Here is a 13377-nt window from a genome sequence, read left to right as displayed (position 1 = left end):
ATTTTGTCACTCTCCACCCCCCACGTGCTAGGACAAGTGTCCGTGTGACGCAAAGGGCAGCGCGTTGGACTTTGAGATTAGCAAAGGTGCAGCAATACAATACAAAGGTTGTGGGCTCGTGTCGTGTGTAGTTAATTATTCATTCATTCATCTTCCGAGCCGCTTGATCCTCACTTGGGTCGCGGGGGGTGCTGGAGCCTATCCCAGCTGTCTCCGGGCAGCAGGCGGGGGACACCCTGAATCGGTTGCCAGCCAATCACAGGGCACACATAGACGAACAACCATCCACGCTCACACTCACACCTAGGGACAATTTAGAGTGTTCAATCAGCCTGCCACGCATGTTTTTGGAATGTGGGAGGAAACCGGAGCACCCGGAGAAAACCCACGCAGGCCCGGGGAGAACATGCAAACTCCACACAGGGAGGCCGGAGCTGGAATCGAACCCGGTACCTCTGCACTGTGAAGCCCACGTGCTAACCACTGGACTACCGGGCCGCCTGTAGTTAATTAACTCAATTAAAAGTTAATTAATTATTAGTCGCCTATCTCTGAAATAAATGAAGAGATGTGTGCAAAATTATCAGTGTCTCTTGACTTTGCTAATGATAGGTACAGTCTAGCTTGGAGGGGAAGGAATATTTCCGTTGTAGTCTACTACAGTACCTACTACTACTTGTCTACTGCCACGCCCAAATCCCAAATTCACATTTTGTCAATAAGAGCATTTAGTTGCAAGAAAGGAGCCATGTTCAAAATGCCTTTTCTAGAACTACTTTTGCTCGGTGTTGCTATTGCTGCTTTTTGGGCACAAGTTCTGAGTATGAGATGTCCCCCCCCCCCCCCCAAAAAAAACCCAAGGTGGATCGAAGCCAAGGTATTTATGTGTCCCCCTATTCGTTTTCATCTAAAATCCCCCACAGCAATCGCGCCGAGGAACTCACCATGTTGAGCTTGAGCTCCATGTTGAGAACGCCGCCGCTGTCTAAGACGGGCATGAGGTTGATGGCGAACACGGCCGCCCTGTCCGGCGGAATGGAAATATTTGGACCGAAGAAGACGTAGAAGTGCACCGAGAACGTATCCAGCTCGTTGCGAAGCGTCGGGCGGATGGGCCAGCACTGGTTGCTGGGGGTGGGAGGAGCCAAGTAGATGACGCTGTCCCCGGATGCTTGCGGCTGAGTGGCGTTGTACCACGGGCCTGCCGGTGCCGCCGCCGACAGGCTGTCGGAAAGGTAGAGTGCCATCGCCGTGCCGAACGACTGCGGCATGTTCATGGACGAGCTGGCTGGGGGCTGCTCCTTTGATGCATTGGACTTGGTGCAGTCTGGATAAGAAAAAAGAAATCAAAAGTCCAGACAAATCTTTAATCTGCTTCTTGTTTGCTGTCAAGGGGCCTCTTGAGCAAGGCATATAGCACGCTCCAAAATTGCACTTGATACAAATATACAGTCGTGAATATAATTCAATGGAATGTAAAGGCTTGAACATTTTTTTCACACTGCATCAATCGAATGGCCATTGAGCCGCTTTTTTGGCCACATGTGTGCAGTACAAGTCCCCGACACATCGAAACTCCTCTCGGCTCATTAGTCGTTCTTTGCAGAGGACAAATAATATATGACTGAGTACTGTTATATTGGTTGCCTTTTGACTCGGGCATGACATTGGTCTTGTTTTACTTTCTGTTTACTGCTTTCTACTGTCTCCGTTATTCATTTTTTATTTTTTATTTTTATTGTTGTGAATATGATAGTTGCGCCATGTACAGCACTTTGTATACAGCGGTGGTTGTTTTAAGAAAATGAATTTTTTTTTTCTACTATTGTGACTGACTATGTAAGATGCGCCAATATTAGTCATTTTTCCTAAAGGATAGACAACATATGGCTGTGAGTATTGTTATTTTATCTGTCTACATGTGTTGCTCCACTGTTTGTGTTCACATATCCATTGCTTCTAAAACAGCGACGATCGGTGTCACCCGTTGGCATGTCAGTGGCGCTTTGTATGACTTGAAGCACGATGGGCTTTCGCCCCCAAACAAGGTTTGTTAGTGTTTCGAAACTTCCTGAGAGTTACATGCCAGTTTACTTGAGGCGTCATGGAGGACTGGAGGGGGTTAGGCGGGGGTGGTAATCCATAGCAAGTCCTCCACAAACAGGCAATAACAGCCTGGGTTATTGTACTGGCGGTATTAAGGCGCGCTTTGCAGAAAGAGTCGTTTGCAGATCATCCCCTTCGGCGGGCTTCTACTATGTAAACAGGAAGCTTTTTAATGAGACAGAGATCCACAGTAATTGCGAGCCGTGTGCTTTCACCGAGCACAAAGCGCCCCGTTGCAAAAAAGGGGTCGTGATGGGCAACAATCAAAAAGCAGCCGGTACCCGTGGGGGGGAGATTTTTGCAAAGGTTGTTGAAGGCCTGCCTCCTTTGAACAAATGTTGTCGATGCATGGCTTTAAGTCATTTGTTCAGACCACTAAAATGGAAATAAAACACTTTAGTGTTCTCCATATTTTAGGCTATGGGGGATGGGGGGGGGGGGGTTGCGTAAAAAAAACAAACTCCATACTATTCATAATCCAAAGATTTGGCTCAAATGCAATTAACTCGACTCTCTTCAATGCCAAATTCTCCACTGAGGCTACAACCTGCGCGAAATATGTTGCAAAAACAACCATAATCAATTATAAAGAGCAGCCTATTTTCAGTACTTCCTGTTAGGAAAGTCGAAGTGCTCCACCAACAACATGCCGGCTGCTCCTGAAGGGTTCTTCAATTTAAGCCCACGAAAGGTCAAGTAAGATCAGGCTGGTCCAGCGGGGAAAAGACATACTGTGAATAATTAGTGTCGGCGTTGCCATGGTGACAAGGTGCACTGTAGTACAATGTCGAATAGAGAGAGGGAAGCGGACTTCCCGCAGATCTCTCCGGCGCCCCAGCACCCCCGCAGGGCTGAGAACGCGCAACATCTCTGCTCTTTGCAAGCTAAAAACAACATGGAGCACTTTTGTGAGGAACTAAGTGTTATCGTACTACATGAAGACCTGCCCCCCCCCCTCCTCTTTTTTGGGCTGCATCCTTCGGGAACGAGCCCCCTAATGGGACCCACTGGATCTGGATACTTTTTGAAGTTTGGATGGGAAAACCGACAGCCAATAAATAAATAGAGAGAGAGGCAGACAAATATATTTGAGCATTGATAGTAAGTATCAGGGCGGCCCGGTAGTCCAGTGGTTAGCACGTCGGCTTCACAGTACAGAGGTCGTGGGTTCGATTCCAGCTCCGGCCTCCCTGTGTGGAGTTTGCATGTTCTCCCCGGGCCTGCGTGGGTTTTCTCCGGGTGCTCCGGTTTCCTCCCACATTCCAAAAACATGCGTGGCAGGCTGATTGAACGCTCTAAATTGTCCCTAGGTGTGAGTGTGAGTGCGAATGGTTGTTCGTCTCTGTGTGCCCTGTGATTGGCTGGCAACCGATTCAGGGTGTCCCCCGCCTACTGCCCGAAGACAGCTGGGATAGGCTCCAGCACCCCCCGCGACCCTAGTGAGGATCAAGCGGCTCGGAAGATGAATGAATGAATAGTAAGTATCAGTCATAATTGTCCGTATTGTTTTGTGTTTTTTTGTTATTGTAAAGTGTCTTGAAAGGCGCTTATAAATAAAATGTATTATTATTATTATTATTATAAGTACGTACACACTTGTGCTGATAAGAGTCACAAATTAAAATGCATTTTTGGCATAATGATTACTTTATTTGTTTTCTCAGTGAGTAGCTGTACTCAGAAGTTTGATGTTTATTTGACTCTAAGACAAATGCAAAAATAGCAAAATCGTCAAAAATGATCATTTTGTAGTGGTCTTTTGGCCAGAGTGCTGTCAAACAAGGTTTAAAAAAATGTACATAAATATGTCAAAAATTGTTCTTCTGATTATTAACTTCCTGTCTTGCTTTTGTTTTTTCAACAAGTGGTGTCCTCCTCGGTCTTGGTCTCCCAATGAAGTCCACTTTGGCTCAAACCTTGACAGATGGCACAATCTTGACACCGATGTACTCTTTGTACTCTCTGTCTCTTTGATTTGTCAGCAATTTTCCTCCAAGGAGGTTGGCTACCGTCCCGTGGAACTTACATTTCTAAAATATGCAACTGGAGTCACAGGAACATTGCGGCTACTTTGAAGATGGTTTTATAGCCTTTACCTTGAACCTGCTTGTCTCTAATTTTCTTTCTAATCTCCTGCTATAACTCGCTCCTTCGCTTCCACTGGTCCACGTTTCGTGTGGTACACTTCATGTCGACAAACAGCACAGTGACTACTTGTTACCGTTGAAATAGGCCGACTGACTGATTACGAGTCTGAAGATGCTTGTGATGCTAATTATCGGACACACAATCAACAGAGATAGTGTGGAATGCTTGCATGGCATCGCGTGACACTATTCGGGTGTTCTCTTTGTCGACGTGGCACTCACCCGTAACCTGCACGCCGATGCGGAAGTAGACGTCGGCGTTAGTGAGGTATCTCTCCACCAGGATGTAGTACCATTGCTCCCAGGCGGGCACGGCGGCATCCAGCTCACAGGGGCTCCACTCGCGGCAGTCGAGGGCACTCGAGTTGTGCACCGGCGGCGCCCGCGCTCTTATCTTCAACACCACGGGACAAGTGTCGCCGCTCTTGTTCTTCACGCCGCAGTTCAACAGCTGAACTTTCACCTTTGATATGTAATTGGGAACAAACACTCTGCGAGCGCGCACATGCGCAAACAGACACACACACACACACACGCGCGCGCTTCGTATGAGAGGATGCACCACGGTTAGCATCCATCGAATCCACTTTGTATTACACTTTTCCTCAGATTTGGACTTTAGCATAATCGTAGCTGACTTTGGTCGATAGGCGGCGTGCACCAGGGACCGGTAGCGAGCCAATCTCAGGGCACCAACACAAAACATTAAAGTACGTAGATAAAACAACTGCGTTGTGCAAAACGTCATGAACATGCTCCCAATTCACAATTTCAAAATGTTGCTGCTGTAAATTGAGAATTTCTCCATTGTGATACAAATAAAGTTTTTCTTATCTTATTTGGACGTAACGGATAGCTCTTAAGTTAAAATGTAGCTGCTTTATTGTATTGTTTAGGAATTCATTTAGCTTTCCCTGAACTGAATCAACATAAATTTGTATGTCCGCATTCACCGACCGCCACCAAATGTGCTGCGAAAAAAAAAAATGCAGATGAAACTAAAGAAATTAAAATCTATTCCAATGAACTTTAGATCTCAAGCAATGAAGACACTAAAAGCACATTTAAAAATAATAACAACGACATTCCCGGCAGACTCATCAAACAACAGATCAACCACCTCGGAAAGAGTCATCACAACGCTGACTTAGTGGACCAAAAAACAGAATGTAAAAAAAAAAAAAAAAACATCATATTGCTCCTCCGACACTTCACTTTTACAGGAGGCAAACTCAATAAAGAAGCAGAGAAAATTGCATTTTTTAATGAACAAGTTGCACTTCTCGACTACAATAATAAGCTAGGGGAGCCACTTGAGGCAAATACGGTTTTATTTTATTTTATTCATTCATTCATCTTCCGAGCCGCTTGATCCTCACTAGGGTCGCGGGCGTGCTGGAGCCTATCCCAGCCGTCTCCGGGCAGTAGGCGGGGGACACCCTGAATCGGTTGCCAGCCAATCGCAGGGCACACAGAGACGAACAACCATTCGCACTCACACTCACACCTAGGGACAATTTAGAGTGTTCAATCAGCCTGCCACGCATGTTTTTGGAATGTGGGAGGAAACCGGAGCACCCGGAGAAAACCCACGCAGGCCCGGGGAGAACATGCAAACTCCACACAGGGAGGCCGGAGCTGGAATCGAACCCGGTACCTCTGCACTGTGAAGCAGACGTGCTAACCACTGGCCTACCGGGCCGCCCTATTTTATTTTATATATATATATATATTTTTTTTATAATGCGACGTGTGCGGTTTATTATTCGGAAAATGTATTAAAACTTTTGATGGGATGTTTGGCAGAGGCGTCGCATTAATCAAACTCATCTCAACATGAAAATGTAGTAGAATGCAATTTTTGGCACGCAAAAGGCTGCAGCAATTCGGAAAGAGAAAAAAAGAAATATGGCTGTTGGTCAGTCGGGATTTTTTACAAATTACTATACGTTTGATGTAAAAAAATATATACACAGGAAGAGGTCCTTGAACAGAAATAATTGCATATGAAATCGCAATTAGATTATTTTTCAAAAATCCTTCCGTTGGAGTGGACTTACTTGTAAAGAGCAGATCTGTTGTGAGCGGGAATCATCTGGTCAATGAAGTATCCCGGGTACAGCACCGCGACCCCGACAAGCCTCTGGACAATGAGCTGAGGCTGGAACAGATACTGGCACTCCTCAGACAAACCCTACACCAAAAAAGGACACAGACAGACACAGTGGATTGCAGGGACGTCTTATAAATTGTGCAAGAACTTGAAAGATGCTTATCATTCAGACCATCTGCCTCCAAAAGCATGTGAGCGTAAAGTCTGTCCCTGGGATTAATAACACATTCCCCCCCCCCCCCCCCCCCCGCCCCTTTCCCTCCAGTGAGCCAGCCAGTGAAACGAGCACCTTTTCCATCCCACTCGGTGCTGCTGCTGCGTCCCCGTAAGAGCGTCACGCACGTCTGTGTGTGTGACACCAAGCCGGCAGTCTCCGCGCACCATCGGCCGGCAAATTAGTTTGACGAGGAACAGAGCGTCACGAGTAGGACAGGTGTGAATGCCCAATGAGGTCTTTAGTTCCTGTCAAGTGAACACGAGCCCTCCTCTGTCCTCTCTCTGTAGTCATGATGATGTGGCGCGTCATTAGTCACCCTTTGATTGATTACAGCTCGCCATTTGGCTTTCAAATTGCAGCGCACCATTTGAGGAACCTTTGAAGGCCTCCGATGACATCTTTCACATGTTCTATGTATGTCTCCATTAGAGGTGCGCATCTCTATTCAAAAGACGATTCAACACACGGGATATGATATGATTCAAGGGTGTGATGATTTTAAAATATGATCAAAAGTTAACAATTCGATTTGGTTGGATTTAGCGGGATTACGATTCGATATGGTACGGCTTTAACGAACGGTGCTAATGTAAAATGCATTGCAAAGCTGTACAAAGCCTAAACTATCCGAGTTAATGAAATTCAAGAACAAAAAAAAAAAATCATCTCCACCGTCAGACCGATTTATATCTGGTTTACATCGCTCATAAAACACAATTTGATGTGTAACTCGAATCTCGAAACATGGAGTGGGGGAGGGGGGGTGGTTATAAATAAAACATGTACCGATTCAACCCAGCACATCAATTCAAATTTTCCGATTCCAAACATTTTTTGGTTAAACCTCTACGAACCATACATGCATTCATCACTCCACAGTAACCAAGCAAAGCAAATGAAAAGCTAACGCTATCCCACAAGTCCCTATTGCTAATATTAGCACATTAAGCTAATAATACTAAATAGTGCCTATACAGCATACACCAACCTACGTATGAACCGATAACTGTCTATCTGTCTAAGTATCACTATAAATACACGTTCAGCTAACTACCCATCTTTGTAAAGCTCACTAATGGTTTTTGTTGTAATTTAGTCTGCAAATTTCCCCAATGTGGGCCAAATAAAAGTTATCTTATCTTAAAACTACAAAATACTAATGACAAATTGAAATATATATTTATTGGGAAGCAAAACACCAATAGAAAAAATTAGGGCTTTCCAAAAACAGCGAATACTTTTCTTGCACACCGACCCCCCCCCCCCCCCACCCCCCGCCCCCCCCCCTTCTCCCCCAGGTGGACTATTTTGTAATGTGTTGCTTTATGGAAACCTTACGAATGTCGGATGCATCCAAGTCTGCTATGCCAATCGCTACACTACCAAATGGCATAAGGAAAGAATAATCAACAGTTAAGTGAGGGGGTAGAGGTGTAATGAGTCTGTCGTATTGTTGTGTCATTAATAAGAGTCTCGTTGCTTATCAGGGCAACCAACACGTGGGAGAACAAAGACGGATGGCCAGCCGCTGGGCTACACAGTCGATATCTTTCACATCTCATATTGCCTCCCATTAAATCCCTCATTGAACGCCAAGCTTTGCATGATGGGTAATCAGGAGTCGGGCGCGCTGGGCTGATAAGCCGTTAAACCAGACAGTATTAAATGGCACCATTATGTGCCAGGCTAGTTGTAGTCAATTAGGTTGAAACTGTAAAAATAAATGAAATAAACGTGAATGACTAGGAAACGTGAAATGTGACCTAACAACAACTCTTGCTCATGCACACCCTGCAGCTAATGTTAGCACACTAAGCTAAAATGTTACTCTACAACCAGCTATTTTTACTCTGCTCTAAAAAAAACAAAAACACAATGTGCTGTTTTTTTCAATAGTTTTCTGGACAATTTTACACTCGTGTATATATTTTTTTTATTTGTTCAGCATTTACTGATGTTCGTCATAATATTCAATCAGGCAGTATGAGGGTCACCCTATAGGTGTCATGCGGGTCCTTTGAGATATAAGTAACTTTGGTATTGTTAGCATTTTTAACAACAATTCCTACTTTATTATCACTTCCCTGCGAAATAATTACAATGTGTTTCAAACAGATACAATAAGAGCCATCACTTGATCGTTTTGTGTGTGTTACAAGCAAAAGTTTGATCGTTTGACGTTTTAGTCAATGAGGTAGAAACTGTCAAATGAATGACGCATATGAAGTACAAGGAGCCATCGAGTGTGCACTAACATCACCTGCAAACATGTTTTTCCATATTACAGATGAGTACCGCAGGATTTATTACACTATATGTGTGCGCAAGCAGGCGTGTAAGCATTATTCCTTGCCTGGCGGGAAATGGCCTCAAGATAGCAGAATTTTTAAAAAGCTATGCGTTTACCATCTCTGCCGTGTGTCATTGGCACCTCCAAACAGAACCAATTGCGCGTCTTGGGCAATTTCCGATGACATTCACGACCTTTTTTTTTTCTTTTTCGTGTTCCGCCGGGGTATTTTATATTGGCCGCTGGAGACCACAAAAGGAAAGCAGAAACAAAACACAGGGGCGGCAGCAGGTAAATTGCCTGCAATGGAAATCAGCTGGTCTTGATGTGACCACGTCGACGGACGCGATGAGATGAAGAAAAACCCCTCAGACACGGTTCTGCCTCTTTAGTTTCCGCAGCACAAGACAGAATACTAATCTCTTTGAATACATCAGTCGTGAGGATTTTTCTTGTCAACCCCATTCCCCCCCTCCCCCCGGCCTCCCGCCAGGTGAAGAAAAGGGAAGTGGCTAGAGGGGAACCTGAGGTTGTGGAGTGAAACCTCCCTTCACCACGTTTATGACGAGCTGCGATATTGTGAGACCGTCAGAACACTTTTTTTTAAACAGGATACAGTAATTCTCTCCTCCATTGTCGGAGTTATGGAATTTCAGGAATTAAAGACAGTTGATAAAAAGAAAGCCAATATTTGCACTCATTTTATTTGTATATGGATGTGTGGATAGAAAGATCCAGAGCAACTTTCTATCCTTTTTTTTTTTTTTTTAAATCCACTGCAAGCTTCGACAATAACGCTGCTCATTCTGCATCATTATGTTTCTATCGGGAGGGTAAAGGAGATTGTTTTGGTCAACAGGGGCAGCCCCGTCCATCACCTGGGTCCGGTCAAAGCGAAGCTCAGACATAGGATGGGGGGAAAAAAAAAAATAATAACTGCACAGCCGCATCCTTAAATCGCTCCTCCCTCCGGAGCTTTATGAACGCCACTGCGGCGATGACAGCCGATCATAAAAGCAGTCAAGTGTGGATCTATTTTAGTCGCCAGAGGAGGAGCGGCGGCGGCGGCGGCGTACGAGTGAGACGACGGCGCAGCACAAACACCTGACACTTATGCACGATACACACGATAATGAGTTTATAATATCCCAAATTAAAGATCATCGACCCAAATCTGCCATCTGCGCCGTGGTGACTGATAATCTCAATGGTTTATTGATGAAAACCTCTTGTAGCGCGGCGTCCGTTACTATGGCTACTACCTGTTGCTGTGCTTTCTTCTTATTCTGCGATTAGTCAAGTCACGCGCCGTGCGGAATTACAAGAATCAGCACATGAGACTTGACATTCAAAAATAGTGACCACAAGCTGTGATTGGAGCTGTCACTAAGCAACAAATGATTCAATTACGGCTAATTTTGTCCTTGGAGCTGGATTCATTTGACATCATTACTGGCGGTTATAAAACGGTTGTGCTACCACAAGCGTGCTCTCTCTCACTCGTCCGTCTTGCAGCTTCTTGTAGATAATGCAGAGCCTACAACCCCGTGGAGATGACGATTTGCATTTGCATGTTGTTAGGAACAATGGTTTACAAATTGGGATCAGGTCTTGAATATTTAGGTTGAAACGCTCAAATAAATAATGATTCCCAATGCATTTAGGAGTGTAGTTATGTTTAATTGCCGTTTGATTTTTGATTTTTTTTTTATTATTTTGATTTGGAATGCATGGCGGCCCGGTAGTCCAATGGTTAGCATGTCGGCTTCACAGTGCAGAGGTACCGGGTTCGATTCCAGCTCCGGCCTCCCTGTGTGGAGTTTGCATGTTCTCCCCGGGCCTGCGTGGGTTTTCTCCGGGTGCTCCGGTTTCCTCCCACATTCCAAAAACATGCATGGCAGGCTGATTGGACGCTCTAAATTGTCCCTAGGTGTGATTGTGAGCGTGGATGGTTGTTCGTCTCTGTGTGCCCTGCGATTGGCTGGCAACTGATCCAGGGTGTCCCCCGCCTACTGCCCGAAGACGGCTGGGATAGGCTCCAGCACCCCCCGCGACCCTAGTGAGGATTAAGCGGTTCAGAAAATGGATGGATTTGGAATGCCTGGACCCAAAAAGCTACGGTGTTGATTTTTCAAACTCAAGGAACCGCTGCGCATTGAGTGACACCATCAAACACTGCACAATAGCAATGTCAGGTACTCGCATCTCACACACACACTCACTGCAATGGGGGGGTGGGGGGGGGGACTCCAAGGCCTAATGTTCCTCTCGAGAAATAATGTTGAAGGTGGCACACGAGTCTACACCAGGGGTGTCAAACTCATTTTTTTTGTCGCCGGCCAGATTTTAGTTACGGTTCCACTTGGAGGGCCGTTGTGACTGAAACCATATAAAGAAGTCAAGAAGAACAGTTGATTCACGTATTGTTTAAATGACTGGAATGAGGGCTTTGGTAACAAGAAAATGCTTACAGTATCACTCTTATTTATTCCAAATGATAATTTGATATTTGAATTTGATATTTTGGTCGAGATTTTCGCCACCATCATGAAAGTTGACATCTTCGATTTGCTTTCGCGGGCCACATAAATTGATGTGGTGGGCTAGATCTGGCCCCCGGGCCTCGGGTTTTACAACAGGTGGTCTATACGTGAGTCTTAGCCAATCGTGGTCAAGTATTTTGATGACATTTGTGCACATGGCTCAGTGTGTGGCGATGCCCATCGATGTGATTGTGAGCTGTTCTCAGTGTTACCTTGACTGAGATCTTGCCTTCATCCTTGGGTAAATGCGCAGCCAGGAACCAGTCCCCCGGGAGCGGGCTGGTCACGTTGAACGCCCCCGTTGTTCGGTTCGGGAGCGTCCAGGTCAGAGTCACCGCGAAAGATCCTGGGACGACCGTATCCCGAGGGAAGTGAGTGTTCAGGGGGTTGATTACCGGAGGAGCGCCGGACCTGAAGTACCTGTCAATCACAGGGCATTTTTTCATCATTATTTCACCGCTCTGGGTCGTGAACAACGGGGAGGTGTCCAACACAACACTCACTCGCCAAAATAATAGGCCGCCTGCACAGTCAACGCCAAGCTAAGCTCAAACAAGTCCTCTTGAAATATATCAAGCGGCTTATGATCAATTTCATAGGCTTAAATGTTTCCACGTAACTCCAGCATGAGACTCATCATTGTTTTCGTGTGTTTACCGTTTTGATGTAATTGCTTTATTGTTTGAACAATGTTTTTATGTTTTACAGAATGCACAGCCGCTCCGTATGCAGCTGAATTACATGTTTTTAAAGTCCTCTACAAATGAAGTTGACTTGAGTTGAGATCGGTTGCTAGCTGGCTACCAGCTAAAGTTAGCTTTTTGTGCTAATGTGTTGACTGTATGTGTCGAACGCGCAGGGATTTTTTAGCTAGTCAGCAAATGAAATGCGTTGTCATGGTTACCCATGTTTGAGTGACTGCCTGGAACTATGAAGGAAAATGTAGCATTTTAAAGACCTGTCGCAGTTCCCCGCGTGTCGAAATGAACAGCACGCATTGATTCTGTGGTGTTAGCAGTGTGTTTAGAAGAAGGCTAGGTGGCCTCGCAAAAAAAAAAAAAACGTTTTTGAGTTTTGGTCGGCTGAGACCGGACTATAACCATCACATATCGAAATGAGTAAAATGTAATCAAAACGTTGAAAATGTACCATTTCAAATATCAACATTTGGTATTCATTTTCTTCATTCACTGTGCTGGAAATGTAAACTGAACCCCGACGATGATAAAGCGGGATTGTTGGCATGCCATTGGACATTCGCGTTTTGTGGGTTCACTGTTATAAGCAGACGAAACACCACTTTGGGTGGGTGGGGGACAAAGTGAAATTGACTTACACAGTGACATTGCGATTGGGGCAGCTGTCTCCGAAGGTACCGCCTTGTTCCTTGAAGGTAATGAGGTTCCATACGGCCATTATGGTGTCGTCAGGCACATTGAAGTGGAACAGTTCCACACTGGCGAAGGAGTTGAAAGCACTGAGCTTACGAGGCGTTCGGGTGAAGTATTCAGTCACAAAAAGGCAATCTGCCGAGGAAAGAGAACAACGCCTGAGAAAATGGACAATGTTGGGGGTTTTTTTGGGGTTTTTTTGGTGTGCTTTTACTAAGTCATATCAATGCGTGCAATCGTAATCAGCAGGGGTGTCCAAACATTTCCTACATGGGCCGCATACAGAAAAGTGGAAGGAAGGACGCAAGGGGTAGTTGGACATTATTCAATTTGAATACAAAAAAAAAAAAGCAACAACAACATATCGACCAGTGCTATGTTTGTGTATTAGACACTAATGCGTTGAGCAGGGTAGTTTTGATAATAATTTTGGTTGACAGCAGAGGGGGATATTTCCCAACATGGCGGCTCCCTGAGATGGATCAAAATAGGCGAGTTGCTCTGTTTTAAGTCTTATTCAGTATTAATCAGAATCCCACGTTCTCACTAGTGACACATACAACTAATATC

The 13377-nt window shown here is 45.1% G+C and overlaps 2 protein-coding genes across 2 annotated transcripts in view; one reads left to right on the top strand and one right to left on the bottom strand.

The window, feature by feature from the left end:
* gas1a (growth arrest-specific 1a) overlaps positions 1 to 13377 on the top strand; it is a 134831-nt gene that overhangs the window by 97510 nt on the left and 23944 nt on the right. The window lies entirely within an intron of this gene.
* Positions 1 to 13377, bottom strand: part of tmem8b (transmembrane protein 8B) — a 34767-nt gene that overhangs the window by 16855 nt on the left and 4535 nt on the right. The window contains exons 2-6 of the mRNA XM_052068082.1: positions 12753 to 12942; positions 11629 to 11836; positions 6314 to 6447; positions 4476 to 4744; positions 945 to 1327 (exon numbers count right to left, since the gene is read on the bottom strand). Coding sequence (XP_051924042.1) covers positions 945 to 1327; positions 4476 to 4744; positions 6314 to 6447; positions 11629 to 11836; positions 12753 to 12942 — 1184 coding nt within the window. The remainder of the gene's footprint in view (positions 1 to 944; positions 1328 to 4475; positions 4745 to 6313; positions 6448 to 11628; positions 11837 to 12752; positions 12943 to 13377) is intronic.

This window comes from Hippocampus zosterae, chromosome 6 (assembly GCF_025434085.1).
Source record: "Hippocampus zosterae strain Florida chromosome 6, ASM2543408v3, whole genome shotgun sequence".
Taxonomy (NCBI): Eukaryota; Metazoa; Chordata; class Actinopteri; order Syngnathiformes; family Syngnathidae; genus Hippocampus; species Hippocampus zosterae.
Note: the sequence above shows the minus strand (reverse complement) of the source record. Positions and strands in the feature narration are given on the sequence as shown.